The sequence below is a fragment of the Mesoplodon bidens genome, assembly GCF_964165515.1.
Source record: "Mesoplodon bidens genome assembly, chromosome: 9".
NCBI classification, from domain to species: domain Eukaryota; kingdom Metazoa; phylum Chordata; class Mammalia; order Artiodactyla; family Ziphiidae; genus Mesoplodon; species Mesoplodon bidens.
The window spans coordinates 5455134-5472712 of NC_138166.1; the positions used below are offsets into that span (position 1 = coordinate 5455134).

The following is a 17579-nucleotide window of genomic DNA, read 5'->3' on the forward strand; positions in this document are numbered from 1 at the left end:
AGTGTGTTGTTGAATTTGATTGTTAATATCTTGTTGAGGATTTTTGCATCCATATTCACCAGAGATATTGGCCTGTAATTTTCTTTTCTTGTGGCTTCCTTGTCTAGTGTTGGTATGATGGTTTTGCTGGCCTTGTAATATGAGTTTGGAGTGTTTCCTCCTCTTCTGTTTTTTAAAGGAGTTTGAGAAGGATTGGTATCAATTCTTGTTTGAATGCTTGGTAGAAATCACTGATGAAGTTGTCAGGTCCTCAACTTCTGTTTAGTGAGAGGTTTTAGATTACTGATTTCATAGCTCTTAGTTTTACTGATTTTTTCTACTGTCTTTTGGTCTCCATTTATTTCTGCTCTTTATATTTCCTTCCTTCTGCTAACTTTGAACCTCATTTTTTTTTCCTTTTTCTAGTTCCTTGAAGTGTGAAGGTAGCTTGTTTGAGATTTTTCTTATTTCTTGAAGTAGGCATTTATCATTATATACTCCCTCTTAAAACTGCTTTTGCTGCATCCAATAAGTTTTGGTATTTTGTATTTCCATTCTCATTTGTCTCAAGATGTCTTTTGATTTCTCTTTTGTTTTACTTTCTGACCCATTGCTTGTTCAGTAACACAGTAGCCTGTTGGGGAATTGGCACATATTTGTGAATTTTCCAGTTTTCTTCTTGAAATTGATTTCTAATTTCATACCATTGTTGTAAAAGATGCTTGATATGATTTTAGTCTTCATAAAATTATTAAAATTTGTTTTGTGGTTTATCATATGATCTATTCTCGAGATCATGTGCACTTGAGAAGAATGTGAATTCTGTTGCTTTGGGATGGAATGTTCTATATATACCTGTTAAGTATATACGTAAGTTAGGCAGTATACTGGCCTAACTTATTACAGGTTTTTGTTTTGTGGTTCCCATGAGTCTTACATACAACAGCATTATAACATACCTATAATGTTTCACATATAACAACATATTTATAACAGTCTATTTTAAGGTGATAACTGCTTAAGTTTGAACACATTTTAAAACTACATTTTTACTCTCCCCATGGGCTTTATGTTTTTGATGTCAGATTTACATCTTTATCTTGTATATCCCTTAAGTAATTATTGTAGCTACAGTTATTTTTACTACTTTTGACTTTCAACCTTTATACTACCTTTAGTAAATATTTACCTTTACCAGTGGGGTTCATATTTCCATAAGTTTTTTTGTTACTAGTTAGCACCCTTTTTTCATTTAAAAAATTTCTTTAATGTTTCTTGTAAGACTGGTTTAGTGATAATTTATTCTTTTAGCTTTTTTTTTCAGTCTATTTTCTTTATTTTTTTCTGGTTTTATTTTTATTTGTTCTTATTTTTTATTCTTTTATTGAAGTATAGTTGATTTACCAATGTTTCACATTACATCAAAGTGATTCAGTTATACACAAACACACACACACATACATATATATATATATATATATATATATATATATATATATATATATATAAATTCTTTTCAGAATCTTTTTCATTTTAGGTTATTACAAGATATTGAATATAGTTGCTTGTGCTATACAGTAGGTCCTTGTCTTTTAAACTATTTTATATATAGTATTGTGTATCTCTTAATCCCAAATTCCCAGTTTATTCCTCCCCACCCTCTTCCACTTTGGTAGTTATAAATTTGTTTTCTATGTCTGTGAGTCTATTTCTATTTTGTAAATAAGTTTATTTGTATCATTTCTTTGATTCCACATGTAGTATCTTATGATATTTGTCTTTCTCTGTCTAATTTACTTCCCTTAGTATGATAATCTCTAGGTCCATCCAAGTTGCTGCAGATGGCATTATTTCATTCTTTTTTATGGCTGAATAATATTTCATTGTGTGTGTGTGTGTGTATGTGTGTGTGTGTATCTTCTTTATCCATTCATCTGTCGATGGACATTTAGGTGGCTTCTATGTCTTAGCTATTATAAATAGTGCTGCCATGAACATTGGGCTCCACATATTGTTTCTGATTAGAGTTTTTCTTTTCCAGATATATGTTCAGGAGTGGGATTGCTGGATCATATAGTAATTCTATTTTTAGTTTTCTGAGGAACCTCCATACTGTTTTCCACAGTAGCTGCACCAACTTACATGCTAACCAACAGTGTAGGAGGGTTCCCTTTTCTCCACACTCTTTCCAGCATTTGTTATTTGTAGACTTTTTAATGATGTCCATTCTGACTGGTGTGAGATGGTACCTCATTATAATTTTGATTTGCATTTATCTAATAATTAACGATGTTGAACATCTTTTCATCTGGTTGTTGGCCATTTGAATGTCATCTTTGGTGAAATGTCTGTATAGGTCTTCTGTGCATTTTTGATTGTTTTTTTTTTTGATATTGAACTGCATAAGATGTTTATATTTTGGAATTTAAGCCCTTGTCAGTCACATCGTTTGCAAATATTTTCTCCTAGTCTGTGGTTTGTCTTTTCCTTTTGTTTATGGCTTCCTTTGCTATACAAAAGCTTTTAAGTTTATTTGGGTCCCAGTTTTTTTACTTTTGTTTTTGTTTCCATTACCCTAGGAGATGGATCCAAAAACAATTGCTGTGATTTATGTCAAAGTTTGATCTGCCTATGTTTTCCTTGAGAAGCGTTATAGATTCTGATGTAACACTTAGGTCTTTAATCCATTTTGAATTTATTTTTGTATATGGTATTAGAGAATGATCTAATTTCGTTCTTTTATATGTAACTGTCCAGTTTTCTAAGCACTACATGTTGAAAAGACTGTCTTTTCTCCATTGTATATTCTTGCCTCCTTTTTTTGTAGAGTAATTGACCATAACTGTGTGGATTTATATCTGTGCTCTCTATCCTGCTTCACTGATCTATGTGTCTGTTTTGGTGCCAGTACAATACTGTTTTGATGACTGTAGCTTTGTAGTATAGTGTGAAGTCAGGGAGCATGGTTTCTCCAGCTCAGTTCTTCTTTCTCAAGATTATTTTAGCTATTCGGGGTCTTTTGTGTTTCCATGCAAATTTCAAAATCTTTTGTTCCAGTTGTGTGAAAAATGCTATAGGTAATTTGATAGAGATTGCACTGAATCTTAGATTGTTTCGGGTACTATGGTCATTTTAAGAGTGTTGGTTCTTCCAATCTAGGAACATGGTATATCTTTCTATCTGTTTATGTGGTATTCAGTTTCTTTCATTGGTGTCTTATATTTTCCAAGCATAGGCCTTTGGCCTCCTTAGCTAGGTTTACTCCTAGGTATTTTATTCTTTATGATGTGATAGTAAATGAGATTGTTTTCTTAATTTCTCTCTCTGCTATTTCATTGTTAGTGTATAGAAATGCAGCAGACTTCTGTATATTAATTTTGTATCCTGTAGCTTTATTGAATTCACTGATGTGCTCTAGTAGTTTTCTGGAGGCAGCTTTAGGATTTTCTAAGTAGAGTATTATATCATCTGCAAATTACTCCTTTAGGTTTTTCTTGTCTGTGAACTTTTTATCTCTTTCACCTCTGAATGATAACTTTTTCAGGTAGAATATTCTTGGTTGGAATTTTTTTTTTCTTTCAGTGCTTTGAATATATAATGGTTATCCCTTCAGGCCTGCAAAGTTTCTGCTGAAAATTCTGCTGATGGTCTTATGGGGGTTCTGTTGTATGGGACAAGGTGTTTCTCTCTTTCTGCTTTTAAGATTCTCTCCTTGTCTTTTACTTTTAATATTTTAATTAAAATGTGCCTTGATCATCATCTCTTTGGATTCATCTTATTTGGATCTCTCTGTGTACCTGGATTTGGATGTCTGTGTCCTTCCCAAACTTAGGCAAGTTTTCAGTCATTATTTCTTCAAATAAGGTATGTGCTCCTTTCTTTCTCTCTTCTCCTTTTGGGACTACTGTAATGCAAATGTTAGTCTACTTGATGTTGTCCTATAAGTTCCTTTAACTGTCTTCAGTTTTTTTTTTTTTTTCATTCTTTTTTCTTTTTGGTATTCTGATGGGTGAGTTCCACTGCCCTGTCTTTGAGTTCACAGATCCTTTCTTCTGCTTCATCTATTTTGATGTTAAATTTTCCTTAGTGTATTTTTAGTTTAATTATTGTATTCTTCAGCTCTGTGACTTTTATTTTGTACTTTCTTACATGTTCTATCTCTGTCTTGAAGTTCTCATTGTGTTCTCCTGAGTTAAAGGAACATCTTTATGACCATTACTTTGAACTCTTTATCAGGTAAATTACTTTCTCTATTTCATTAAGATTTTTTCTGAGGTTCTATCTTGTTCTTCTGGGGGGAACATATCCCTTTATTTTGCTTTTTGCTCTGTGTTGGTTTCTGTGCATGAGATGTAATAGCCCTCCTTCTCAGTCTTAAAGGAGTGGTCTTGTGTAGGAAATGAACCATATCATTCATCTGTGCCTTAGTTCTTGGTTTTCTCTCACACCTTTGTGATTGTTCAAGCAGCCTATTTTATTTTTAATAGCTCAAAGTAGTTGCACGTGTGCAAGACCTGTCAGCATCCCAAATAGGAGGAGCTTACCAAGGACTTAGATTGAGGCTGATTGGAAGCTCTTAAATTATGCTACAGCTCTTAAATTATACTGTCTGGTGGGATCATAGTTTTATGCCATTTTGGCAAGTGTTCTGGAGATGTGCCCTGAATGGAAGTTGCAAAAATCAGGGCTCCAGACAAGTAAAATAGTTCTTTTCTGGAAGTTACCAGTGAGCTATAGTGAGGAAAAGGGAGAAAACTGAGCTGGTGTTCACCAGCCTGTGTTCCCTGAGAGTATCTCCATAGGACACTAGATATATGCCAATCCGGAAGTCTGCCCCTCAGGTCAAAGATCCAGGGCAAGCAAATATGCCTCTATCACAGAAAGAATGGGAGTGTTTGAGTCTCTTGTTTGTGCAGTGTCCTCGGCATGGTAGTCTGACAAGAACTGTCAGTCTGATTGTTAGAGTCCCATGAGACTCAGGAACACAAGGCCCTCTGGTCTCTAGAGCCAGGTGAGGGGTATCCCCTGGGAATCATCCTCTAAACCCAGGGCATCAGGTATAAAAACTGAATTATTAAATTAATGTAAAACTCCATTATGGGAGATACTGGTTTTCCTTAGCACTGCAGAGGGAGAGTGTGAAATCGGCATCTTCTGGCTGGAGTGGGGCAGAGGGGGTGCATAAACATGGTGCTCATGGAGGGAGGGGGAGGTGGCACCTACCTGCTGGAACAGGGCAGAGGAAGAGTGTGAAGATGGTGTCACCAGCCTCTGTCCCACAAAAGTATCCCAGCAGGCTCCTATATGTGTATTAAATGAGATGCCTGCACCTCAGTCTGACATTTTAAAGTTAGCAAATGAGCCTCTTTCATGTACAGTCTGGGTGCCTCTTGTACTGCTGCTTCTGTACCTAGCCCTGGGGCAGGTGAGCCTGAGCATGTGAGCCCTTTAACAGAGTCATTTCTCAGTTTTTCTGTGCCCTTGTGGGTCTCATGGAATTGCTCAGCTAGTTTTTAGTTTATTCAGAGAAAATTGTTCCTTATGCTGCTGTAGATTTGAAGTGTGTGTGGGAGAAGGTGAGTTCAGGATCTTCCTATGTTGCCATCTTCAACTGGAACCAGAGCTAAATATTCATTAATAACACAGCAAATATAAATAATACAGAAAAATAACACATTTCAGTAAGAAATTATTTGTAGAAGAAATTTCTGAATCCTAGTGACTCAACTGCCCACTCAGTTGGTTACTCCACTGATACCCCTCCTTATACTTCTAGAAACATGCTACATGTGTGCTGGTGGCAGGCTGGGGTGGGAAGGGAATGGGTATGGGCAAAAGGAGGTGGCTGACTATCAATACAGATAATTCTCACAATCTTATAGGACCTTTAATTTTAAATGATTATTCAGATATCTATGGAAAAATGTGCAACATTAACATATGTTAATATTTCAAAAAAGTTTCAGAAGAAAGAAAATTTTTAGAATCCTGCTCCCTGGTCTCTCAAAATCTGAAGATATTTAATACTTTCTCACAATCCAGATTTCCATTTTAAGATGGTTCCTCAGAAGTCTCCAATAACTAAATTCTCCTCTTTAATATTTAGGAGGTGGAGTTTATAAAACTACCCACCACTTATTTCCTATCCTTTCATGTAGACCCATCTTTTCATAATGACCATAGTCCTCAACTATGTAGACTGAGAGTAGGATTAGAGAAGAACAGTAGTTGTCAACTTGGCTCTTTGAGCCTAGCGAGTTCCAAGCTCAGTTCTGTCCTCCACACTGGCCTTACTTATTCTTCTGTAACTGCATAGACCCTCATTCTCCTCTAGAAATAAGCCCTCATCTTTGTATGCTTCTTCATTGCCCCTACTCCTTATCCCTCTCCAGACATCCTCCAAGTAAGCAATCTAATCCATTATTTTGCCCAGAGTAAAGGTCTGTAGCTCTGCAGCTACAGAGCTTTACTCTGGGCAAAATAATGGGCTGGATTTATATTCGTGTAATATATAAGACTCCTTGATGCTGAAGAGTCCCTTTATTCCATTGGATAATTTCTATCTCAGATAAATTCTGAGGAATATCTCCAGTGTTAATATCTCTTACTTGCCCCTGACATATCTGCTAATTTACATGCAGTAAATATGAATATTTGTCATGAATATTGTCAAGCAGATCAAAGAACACATTCTAGAAAATTTAGAGAGTATAAAGTTAGTACTACCTCACCCTCTACTCTGCCATATACATAGTTCTATTACCATCTGAAAATAGCGTTTACAAGCTCAACAGTCAAATGACAAAACTTAGTAGAATATTTATAGCAAACTTAAAAGTCTGATGGATTTCTTCTCATCTCAGTATGCTTATATAGCTTTGCTCACTTAAGTTGTTCTGCTGATATATCAAACTATTACCAGGAACAGGTCAAATAAAACTGTTACACAGTGGTCCAAATTCAGTATGACTTAAATCACGGCTTTTTCAATTTTTTGTGTATATAAATCACTTGGGGATCCTATTAAACAACAGATTCTGATTCAGTAGATCTGGGTTAGCATCTGAGATTCTGCATTTTTAACAAGTTCACAGGTTATGCTGAGGCACCTGACTCAGATTTCACACAATTAAAGAAACAAAACTTTAAAACATTTATGTTTTCCTAGGTATGTCACAGTTCTCCTTCATGAGTCTGTAGAATGGAATGCTTCTGAAGTATGTACACATATGCTTACTAGCATCTGAGAACAGTTGGGAAAAGAAAATAGGAGTTAATATGTCAATAACTCATAGACAAAAACAGCTAATATACAATTATAGTAGCAATATCAAACAATATTGAAGTCGAGAACATTCAAAAATTATAAATGAAAAGCAAATCATTTTTCTAATAAAGTTTTTATTTTCACAAATATTTAAAAATGTAGCTTCCTTTGAGCCAGGAAAGGAAAAAGCAGAGTATGCCTATATATATTTGATACAGATATTCAACACTGACTCATTCTTAGTTCATTAACTCAGCTCACTGCAAATAACTCAGAAAAAACAATCATAAGTAATTCTGTTAGTGTATGCAGAAAAGGGTAATGGACAGTGATCATTTAAGTGGAGTGAGTGGAGTGGTTATTTAAAGTTGTAGATGGGCCAGAAGAGGCAGACAAAGAGAGAGCCGCCACAGTGTCTCTAATACATTGAACTTCAACCGGAAACACTGAACTGACAGGTGGAACACAACTGCAACGAACTCGAGCTCCAAAGATAATTAATGTGTAGCTCAGACATTGAAAATGGGTTAAGATTGACAGATTATTTCACATGTAAAAATCCAAATACAAATATCCAGCACTTTCACAAGAACAAATTTTCAGGGATAACCAGTTTGCCTTATTAGTACATTTTTTTTTCCTGAAATGATACCCCCTTTACTTCTCTTTTTCTGAGAACTGAAAGCTGTATAGCTCTTTTCATGTACTTGTCAGCAACAGTAAGCCTTCACCCGTTTTAAGATGCTATAGATTCTCTAACTTATGTTAACTCTTTTGCATATGCTATACATTTTCAAACTTAAGTTTTGAACAACTATAGCTTTGTGGTGATTAAACATACCTTGGAATGAAAATGTGCCACTTTACAAAATGGTGCAGGTTTTCTATGGAATAAAACATACAAATTCATTCATGTGTACAATGACACTTTCTCTAAGTCAAACAAGTCATGTTTAACACATTCTCAAAAGCTCCCACTCCCAACTCAGCATACGCACATGCACACGGAAACACACACATATACAAATCAATTTTTTATATGAAAAATCTATCTCCCATTTATTAAAGGAAGTATTATTTTTTTCTACTGGGTATTTTTAATATATTTCACTTATCTTTGAGTATGAATTGTCTCTCCTCTTATACATAATATATAGAATTTAGAGAAAACATGGTGAGGAATGGTAAAGACTAGAATATTCATGTATTTAGTTATAGACACATAAGTCCAAGCCTTTTTCCTGATATCTATATACTATGAGATGCATTTTTGTATGAAGATTTAAAAATGAATAATTGATTGGTTATGCAGTTCTACCATGAAGTGGATATGTAATTTCTCAACCAATTCTTTTGAACAGTTTCTACTTTACATCATTCATCCCTACTTAGTTTAAGATTTAAGGAAGTATCCTTTATATTCCTCCTAGATCAACATGTCCACAAATATCCTAATACGGTGAAAGTAGACTCAAGTATCAGAAGAGGATGTTTAGGATCTCATATGTCCATATCTTAGGGGGATACTTTTTTTCTGTTCCCAAAAAATGAGAGGACATTATTACATCAGTATGTTTTGAGTATCTTCAAGATTTTCCAACAATCCTTCCAAACTGGTGGTATCTCACTTTGGGGTTTTCAGTATTTACCCTGGCAGCTAACATGAGGAGATTAATTATTCTTGATTTTAGTATCTCAACAAACCAGTTACTAATAATTTATCCTAGAAACCTCTGTGTGTAAAACACAGGCAGAATGTGATCCATCTTCTCTTTCTATGGGGAGCCTTTTTAGGGGGCCTAGTGCTTTCTGCCATAAGTGAACCCCTGCTAAAGAAAGCAGGGTTACCTAACAATATGTCTTCTAATAAAAAGGAAAGGAAATATCCTTCATAGTCTAGAATTTAAATACTGCAACACTAAAGCATGACAAGTATCTTTTTATTTCCTTTTCCCCCAACTGGCTCAAAAAATTAACGAAGGAAAAAGTGGTCAAGATTGAATTTAGAAATGTTTCAGAAGGAAATATAGATGCATAAAGAAATAAAAATTCAGATAGAATACATCAGTCAGAAAACTAGAGTAAATGTTTTGTGACACAACAGGAACTGGACAAAAGCACAGGAATTTAAGGAGCAACATTTTTTAATGTTTGAAACCAGTCTTTCTGAGGCGACTATGAAAGCAAGAATTATTACAACAAATAACTATGAATGGACATTCTGCTCTTTGTAATCTCCCACACAATAATTTCTTTATTATCATTTACATCTCTTAATACTAGCACAGCATTCTGAAGTTGCCAAACATAAGTTGTATGCAACTGAGTGAAAAGATCAAAATCTACTCAGATTTCCAGAAGAGCTGCAGAATGTGGAAAATGACAAAGTCCCCAAACATGTTCATTTGCATTATCACTGACAAAAATGTGAGCCATATTGTTATAAAGAGCATGGTGATAAGGCTTGCTTATGCTGTGTGAAGGATTTAATAAAGAAAATTAAGTAATGTTTAATAAATGGTTCATAGGCCAGTCATTTAGTTTCCATTCTTAAATGTCTTTCAGAATATTTGATACTCATGAAATGCAATGTCCTGACAGTCCTGGGGTCTGTGTATTGCAGGGACACTGATGAAGGTAGTGATGTTTTCCCTTTGATGAGGAAGACAAGAGTTCAGGGTCCAGGATTTGTTTAGAACATCCACCTGTCTGCTGAATTTAGCAAACTGGAACGAATCAGTGAATCAGTACCAAATAAAAATAACTAGACCATGCTGAAGCCACATCTGTAGAAACTGAAATCCATTCCATTGTGAACATGTTGAATTTTAAAAGGTGCTGTTTCTTTTTCAAAGTATGGATTTTAATAACGTCTTAATAATCCTTTAGAAATGTGCTGCTGCTCAGTACAAAAAAAAAAAAGTGCCACCAGTTCTTCAACTATAAGATAAAATGTGTTTTGCAAACATAAAGCATATTAAATCTTCATTTTGTAGGTCGATACGAAGAAAGGTCCTGATGTAGCTGGTGCATAAATGTAAAGACTCATTTGTTTCCTGGAAAGCAGAAGAAAGGTAATTACTTATCAGAAAGTCGTGGAAAACTAAAACAGGTAATATTCAAATTCTAAATACTGAAGGTGTCATGTTTTCTAGTAATTAGTCCAATTTCTCAAGCTGCAGAGAAAAATTCTCTGATGAACTTCATGGATAAGGCAATTATTTTCCCATTCCAGGATACATGGAAGGCTGCTTCCCAGCTCTCAAGAGCTGCGCATGGCCAGATAAGGAGGGGTAGCTCATTAAATCTGCTCTGGATGAGCATTTCCACTCTTTTCTGTCCCTTCAGACCATCCTCCATTTAGCGGTGTATATACTACTACTTTCAAAGGACTATTGGCTTATTCTCTTTGTGATCCATTGAGCAAAATCACACCTTAGCTCCACCATCTTTGCTTTACTCCCTCTTACATCCATCTCCTTATTTTTCAATTGTGTATAAATCTTCCCAAAGGCATAATTATTATAATATTCGAAACTGAAGCTTGTTTAAGGAAATCTATATCTGTGATTCTTCTAAATCTAGTAAGTCAAGTAATCTACAGAGAACAGTGTTCTTCTCTATTTGTAAAGAAAAATGAAAAAAGACGTATTGTTGCATAAAGAGCCGTAGCTTTTCCCTGTAACAGTCAGATGTTAAGCCAAACCAATATACTTGTTGACAAAGACACTCTAGAAAGTTTTCAATCTTTCACCTTAATAGAGCCATGTACAGACCCAAGATAATTGGCATTTAGGGCTCATTAAGCACTGATGAAATTGTTCATGTAATTTCTGTAGAGAACAATACAGAAAAAATTTATGACTCATACTTCATTTTGAAAAACATATTTTCCCACCAAAAGAAGTTTTTGCTGTAATTTGGTTTTTCAGTGGATGATCTTTTTGTCAATTGTATGTGTTCATATGAATTATTTTGTTTAATCATAACTTATTTGTTTGTTACTGGACTAATGATAGGTCTTAAAGGTGATGCAATATTTCCTTTATGTGTTATAATGTGAATATATTAGGTTAGCATTTTGAATACCCATTCAAATGGATTGTAGGCAGAATTGTTCAGTCCTCTTTTGAGTGAATAGTGACAGAAATAATCAGAACAAAAATTGGAGTTGCCTTCCTAGTCTCAAGCTCTCAATTTCATATCCAAAAAAATCAGTCATCTTCAGTTTGACTAATTCACACTGTGAAAATGGACAATTTTGTACAGTTTAAATTGATAACTTTCTGGGATGACTCCATGAGATAGAATGGATGCTAATGAATCCCTGATTATTGGAAACTCATGAAATATTATTACGGATTAGTTGTGATAATTCATGTAAAATATTTAACATGATTTTGGCATATAATAAAAGCTCAGTAATTATCAGTGGCAGTTCCAGAATTTCTACATAAGACAGATTACAGTCAACAGGCTGATTGGAAGTAGAGCAAGAAGACTTGTTTTGAAGTTGTGATTTTTTCATACAAAGTATATTGCTTTTATTTTGATTGTGTATATTTTTTGAGGTTTTTGGGAAGGGAGGGTGGACAGAAACTATGGGTAAGTGACAAATTCCCCCCCCCACACACACACACAGGCCATACCTATGCCAAGTATGATTAGTAAAGAAAGGCTTAGGTAAGATAGGGTCAGGCATTCATTCCTCTATGTACAAGGGGGCATGTGCAGTAATACCTAAAACACAGAGGCCTGAAACACCTCTACACTTTTGTCAAAACTCAGATCTGTCTACTTTTAGCTGATTTCCTGTAAACTCTGAGTAATTTGGTTTTACTGTGTTGAACATTTTTGTCTTCTGTTTTCTTGTATTGTTGTATTCAGTTCTAGCTCCTGAATTGTAATAATTCATCAGGGCTTCCACACTAAACATCTAGAGTGCACACTGTGATTTTGGACAGCATGACTATATGCAACAATCCTGTTTCTATATTAATATGCTATCTTCATTTTAAAATAGCATATTTTAACCTAATTTTAGTTCTATCATTTATTGAGTTTTCATTTCTCATTAATTTCTAGCTTATTTAATTTTCCTTTTTATTTTCTTTTCCCTTGTAAATTCTAATTTCCCCAAATAGCTACCATTTTCAGTTTTACATAAACTTTCCTGGTCAGTGATCTATTAAATTAATTATTTGTCATGTTAAAATAATTAACTAGCTAGAAATAATCAAGAAAACAAAAGTTAGTACATATATAGCTTTTGTGCAACATTCTAACTTTGAACGGTGACAATTTCATATTTTAGCTCATTCCTCCAATAATAAAGATGAAATATAGTGATCTGCTTGATATTAATAGGCCTTATTACTCATTCAGGTTTCATTTATGTTTTTTTTTGTTTGTTTGTCTTTTTTTTTTTTTTTTTTTTTTTTTTGTGGTACGCGGGCCTCTCACTGTTGTGGCCTCTCCCGTTGTGGAGCACAGGCTCCAGACACACAGGCTTAGCGGCCATGGCTCACGGGCCTAGCCACTCCATGGCATGTGGAATCTTCCCGGACTGGGGTACGAACCCGTGTCCCCTGCATTGGCAGGCGGACTCTCAACCACTGCGCCACCAGGGAAGCCCTCGTTTATGTTTCAATTTACATTTAGTATCTCAAAATTTCGAGGATGTATTAACAATGATAGTTGGCTAGACATGTCCAGAAATATTTTCAGCCTAATTTATAACCCCTGTTTTATAAAATGGAAACAAGTAATATATAAACTCACATTTCTGAAGCCATATATATTTTTTGTTATATACTTACTTATTTTACACTCTTCAATCTGCATGCACAGTATGAAATCATAAAAGCAGTAAACATCACTGCACCAACACTGATTAAGATCATTTCTACCAGGCCAAGGAGTTTTATTTTTCCAGTCACTTGATTTCTGAACATTTCTGCCTTCTCATCACCAATGGTGCCAGTCTGTAATCAAGTTAACAATTAGCATTATTTCAGTTGATTAGTGGAGCAAATTACTCAAAACTCTCCACTTATGTATCACTCTTTTTTTGAAACACCGCATAGATGTTAGTCATCTTTATAAGAAAGTACAATGGAATTCCCTTTTCATGTCAAAGAAGGCAGTAAATGCCAAGGTAGAATATTTAGAGAGAGAAATATAATCTTCTTCCTTTGAAACATGTTATATAGCCCTCTCCAATACACTGACTTCATTGATCTATACAAAGGTCTTACTGAAATATTTTCCAGTTTTCCAAAGGATGTTTCCTAGTGACAGAGGGAAATTGGCAGGGCCAACAGTTTCTTTCCTCTGAAGGCTTCTGTAGTGCATTTCCTCATTTTGTGACTAATCAATTCTGTGATTTGTACTAAAAATACCTTGTTAGGCACTCAGATAGACTGCAGACACCTACTCTTACCTGGTCTTTATAAGTTTGGTTTGCTTTTATTAGCACTACAGTATTCACATTGAGTTACTTGGAGTTACATGTATGTATGACTCTTTCTTAACACAAGCACTATGACAAGAAAAAGTCTTTACTAGTTGTATTATGAAAATAATCTAAAATTATAGGAATTACTTCATCCTTCTGAAATAAAAACACTGAAAACTAACATAAACCTGATACTTCTGTGTGGCTTGGTTCTCTCAGAATAAGTAATTATATAATTAATAATATATAAACTCGCCTATATAGGTAATGGAAACACATACAACTTCAAATTCTATACATATGTATTCAGTTTTCAAACATTAAAAGCTTTTTCTATATACAAGGAAGTTTACAGTTTTTGGTGACTAATAGATAAGAATACTAACCTCATTAAGCCAAAGAACAGGCACCATATAATTCTGCTTCAGACCTTTTAATGCTCTATAATAAACATTGAAAATAATTATAACAATATATACTAATATAATACCCATATATAACAGAAATGTTAGTCATTACTAGGGTAAATAAATGTTCAGAAATTAGTTGCTCTTAAACTTGCTAAGTTACTTGATTTTTGTTCCTTGTAATGAATCATTTAAATATTACTATGGCTGTTTATCAGACATCTTTCACTCTTATAAATCTTTCTAATACATATTTCTAATTAGATTGACTTTTTCTAAGCATGTATTTTCCCTTTTGACAATTTATACCCAGGAAACTAAAATTGAATTTTAGAAACAATTGTCCTGGAAATATTTGGACAGCTAGCAAAATGAGAAATGCCATCATACACTAATTCCAGAATATGTGTAAATACAATTTCAATACACACTAGATATAATTCTAAATTACAGATGAAAGTTATAAACAGTAATTATTTCATGATATTAAGCCAAAGAAAAGTTGAAATTTTACATTATTTCCATTTAATTTCATACATATATTCACTTTCTGACAAGAAAATACTAAAAATCATAATGAACCTGTTCAAGAGACTCACCCAATTCTTTTTCCTGGCTTAACCAGTATATTGATCTGCAGGCGTTTTGCAAATTGTAAAGTGAATCCAGTTATCTAAAAAGAGAACAAACTAAAATAATTACCAACTTCCTTTAAATAATTCATTTATAATATCTAAAACTTATTTTTACTGTTATATAGAACCAAGGTAAAACTGTAGTACTTGAAACTTGTGAAATTTATTAAATAATTAATTAGACATATTAAATATTATGTACATAACTCTTCATAATTACATTTTATGTATATATGTATGTGTGTATACAGACCTATACACACGTGTATATATGCACACACACAATTTCTTTGCCCAACCTACTGTCAAGGTTTTAGTTAGATTTGTGATATTTATCTGAACTGGTTTTGGGGAATCAACAACAACAGCAGTGAAACTTAGAACTCATATAGTCAATTTAAATCCCAAATTATATATGGTCAAATATATATTCAGTCAGAACCCATGTGTCATCAGTATAATTATAATATTTCTATCATTAGTTAAAATTAAACGTGACTACTAAAATTCTGGCATGTTGTTTAACTTTTGAAAAGGAGAATATTAAAATAAATTAAAAGTTGAAACTGTTACACTATAGGAAATTTAATAGATTTTCCTGACGCTAAGTGTAATAGATCTTGCCTCAAATGTGCATATACCCATAAAATCTCTTTTAATCCCTCATAATCTACAGTGTCCCTTCATATAAGCAATATTTACAGATAAGTATAAAATGACAGTAAAATTGTAATTTATACCAAATTGTTTTAAGCCAATTAGAATCATACCCATCATTACTACCCCTGACCTACAAACAATTAAAAAGGATTATAAAGTTCCATATGTTGAAAAAACTAAAATAGAATTACCTCGACATTTCATAAGCAACAACAGGAAGAAACCAATGTGATTTTCCTTGAAATAAAAGTAGGTAATTATATACACATTACTCTCTATAAAATAGATTACCAACAAGGACCTACTATGTAGCACTGGGAACTATACTCAGTATTTTATAATAACCTATAAGGGAAAAAAAATCTGAAAAAAAACATATATATATATAAATATAACGAAATCACTTTGCTGTACACCTGATATTAACACAACATTGTACGTCAACTATACTTCAATAAAAATTTTTAAGTAATTTGTCAAGATTGTGATGCCATAAATATCATCAATAAATTTGATTGTCAGGAAGGCGAGAACTTAATTTTTCTTTCATTTAAAAAAATGCTAAACCAATCAGATCAATAATGTATTTGCTTACAGGTTCAACATCTAAGTAAGTGGTATGTTCCTCTTCATTTGGACTTAAGCCTTCAACAGGTTCTGCAATTTCAGGACTTGCATGTAGAAAATGAGGAAGTGAAATGTACACAGGTTTTCCTGAAAACAAGTTTTAAGAGACAATTGGGATAAATCATTTTCCTCATTACGCATAGCACTCAAAAGATTTCCTTGAAAATAAAGATTTTTAAGTTAAAAGAAATGCAAAGTTGGCTTTGAATGGTAAATGGGGAATGAGGATGAGGGAAGATTATTACATCTTATCACTTTTGAGCAAAAATAAAATATAAGCTTCTTCATAATCCTACTAACCATTCAGTTGATGTCTGTCATTTATCCCTTAGGTGTTTATTTTCAATATGTAAAGCTTAGCTGCTGAACACAAACTTACAACCACATACCTTCATGTTTTAGGGAGTAATATGTCTGTGGACTGAGAACTTAAGAGGCTTTTCTTTCTTTATTCTCACCCACTCCAATATGAAAAAGGTGAGCAAAATAAGATAGACTCCAAATTTCGTGTTTGAGTCAATTCTTCTTTCAGAGACATCCTGAAATATGTTTATTTTTATTTACCATTTTCTAGGGTAGAAAAAGTTAGGAAAACATCAGATGGGTAAGTTGGGATGCTCAGAGTATTCTGAGAATTATTTTCATTTTACCTTAAATCTAAAAGGAGCACAGGGATTCTGCACAGCAAAGAAAACCATTAAAAAATGAAAAGCCTACCTATGGAATGGGAAAAATATTTGCAAAACACATATCCCATAAGTGATTAAAATCTAAAATATGCAAGGAATTCACACAACTCAAGAAAGTAAATAACCCAATTAAAAAGTGAGCCAAGGACCTAAAGAGACATTTTCCAAGGTAGCACTGGGAAATATCAGTAGGGTTTTATCTAATAATAACTAAGTTTTGCAACACTGAAACAACTGGGAGCTTGAAAACGGTACAAAAATCAGAACAAAAATATCCTACCATCGCCTTTACTTTCTGCCCTTTTTATTTTCTCACTTTAAATTTCTGGTGGAAAGGAAACCTAGGTGAAATTTACATTTTAAAGAAAACTGCATATTATGCCATGGATTGTGACATCAAGACCTTTTACTCACCGTCTTTGCATTTGCCAATATCTAGCACACCATATAAAGTACAATTTTTGGAGATAATTTCTTCTGTGCAGAAACAGTGGTTGTCTGGATTTTGAAGTGGAGATGCAAAAACCAAGGATGGAAGGATAAATCTGTACACAGGGATTCCTTTCAGATTAATTTCGGCTCCAAACACAGCATAGAATGATCTAAACACAGATAAGAAAGTGCTTCATTCTGGAAAACTGAACTTCATTATGGAGATTCTGTTTTTCTTATTTTTAAATTTATATTATTGCTTTAAATTAGAAAACTGGATATAATCTTGTTAGAATTCTTGCTTAAGTCTTAGGAAAATGTTTTTGTGGTATTTTAAGACACACCAGAACTCAATACCTGAGTATGAGCTCTTCTTACCTTTGTTTTCAAAAGCTTCTGAGAATAATTTTTGCTTGTGAACTACCA

General features: G+C 33.7%; 1 protein-coding gene across 2 annotated transcripts in view; it reads right to left on the reverse strand.

The window, feature by feature from the left end:
• Window positions 1–9172: 9172 nt before the first annotated feature.
• Window positions 9173–17579, reverse strand: part of LOC308622677 (platelet glycoprotein 4-like) — a 66057-nt gene continuing 57650 nt past the window's right edge. For both annotated transcript variants that reach the window (XM_081244250.1, XM_081244251.1), the window contains exons 9-14: window positions 17136–17323; window positions 16001–16119; window positions 14710–14783; window positions 14090–14144; window positions 13066–13230; window positions 9173–10302 (exon numbers count right to left, since the gene is read on the reverse strand). In XM_081244250.1, the coding sequence (XP_081100376.1) occupies window positions 13066–13230; window positions 14090–14144; window positions 14710–14783; window positions 16001–16119; window positions 17136–17323 (601 nt within the window). In that variant the 3' untranslated portion in view covers window positions 9173–10302. The remainder of the gene's footprint in view (window positions 10303–13065; window positions 13231–14089; window positions 14145–14709; window positions 14784–16000; window positions 16120–17135; window positions 17324–17579) is intronic.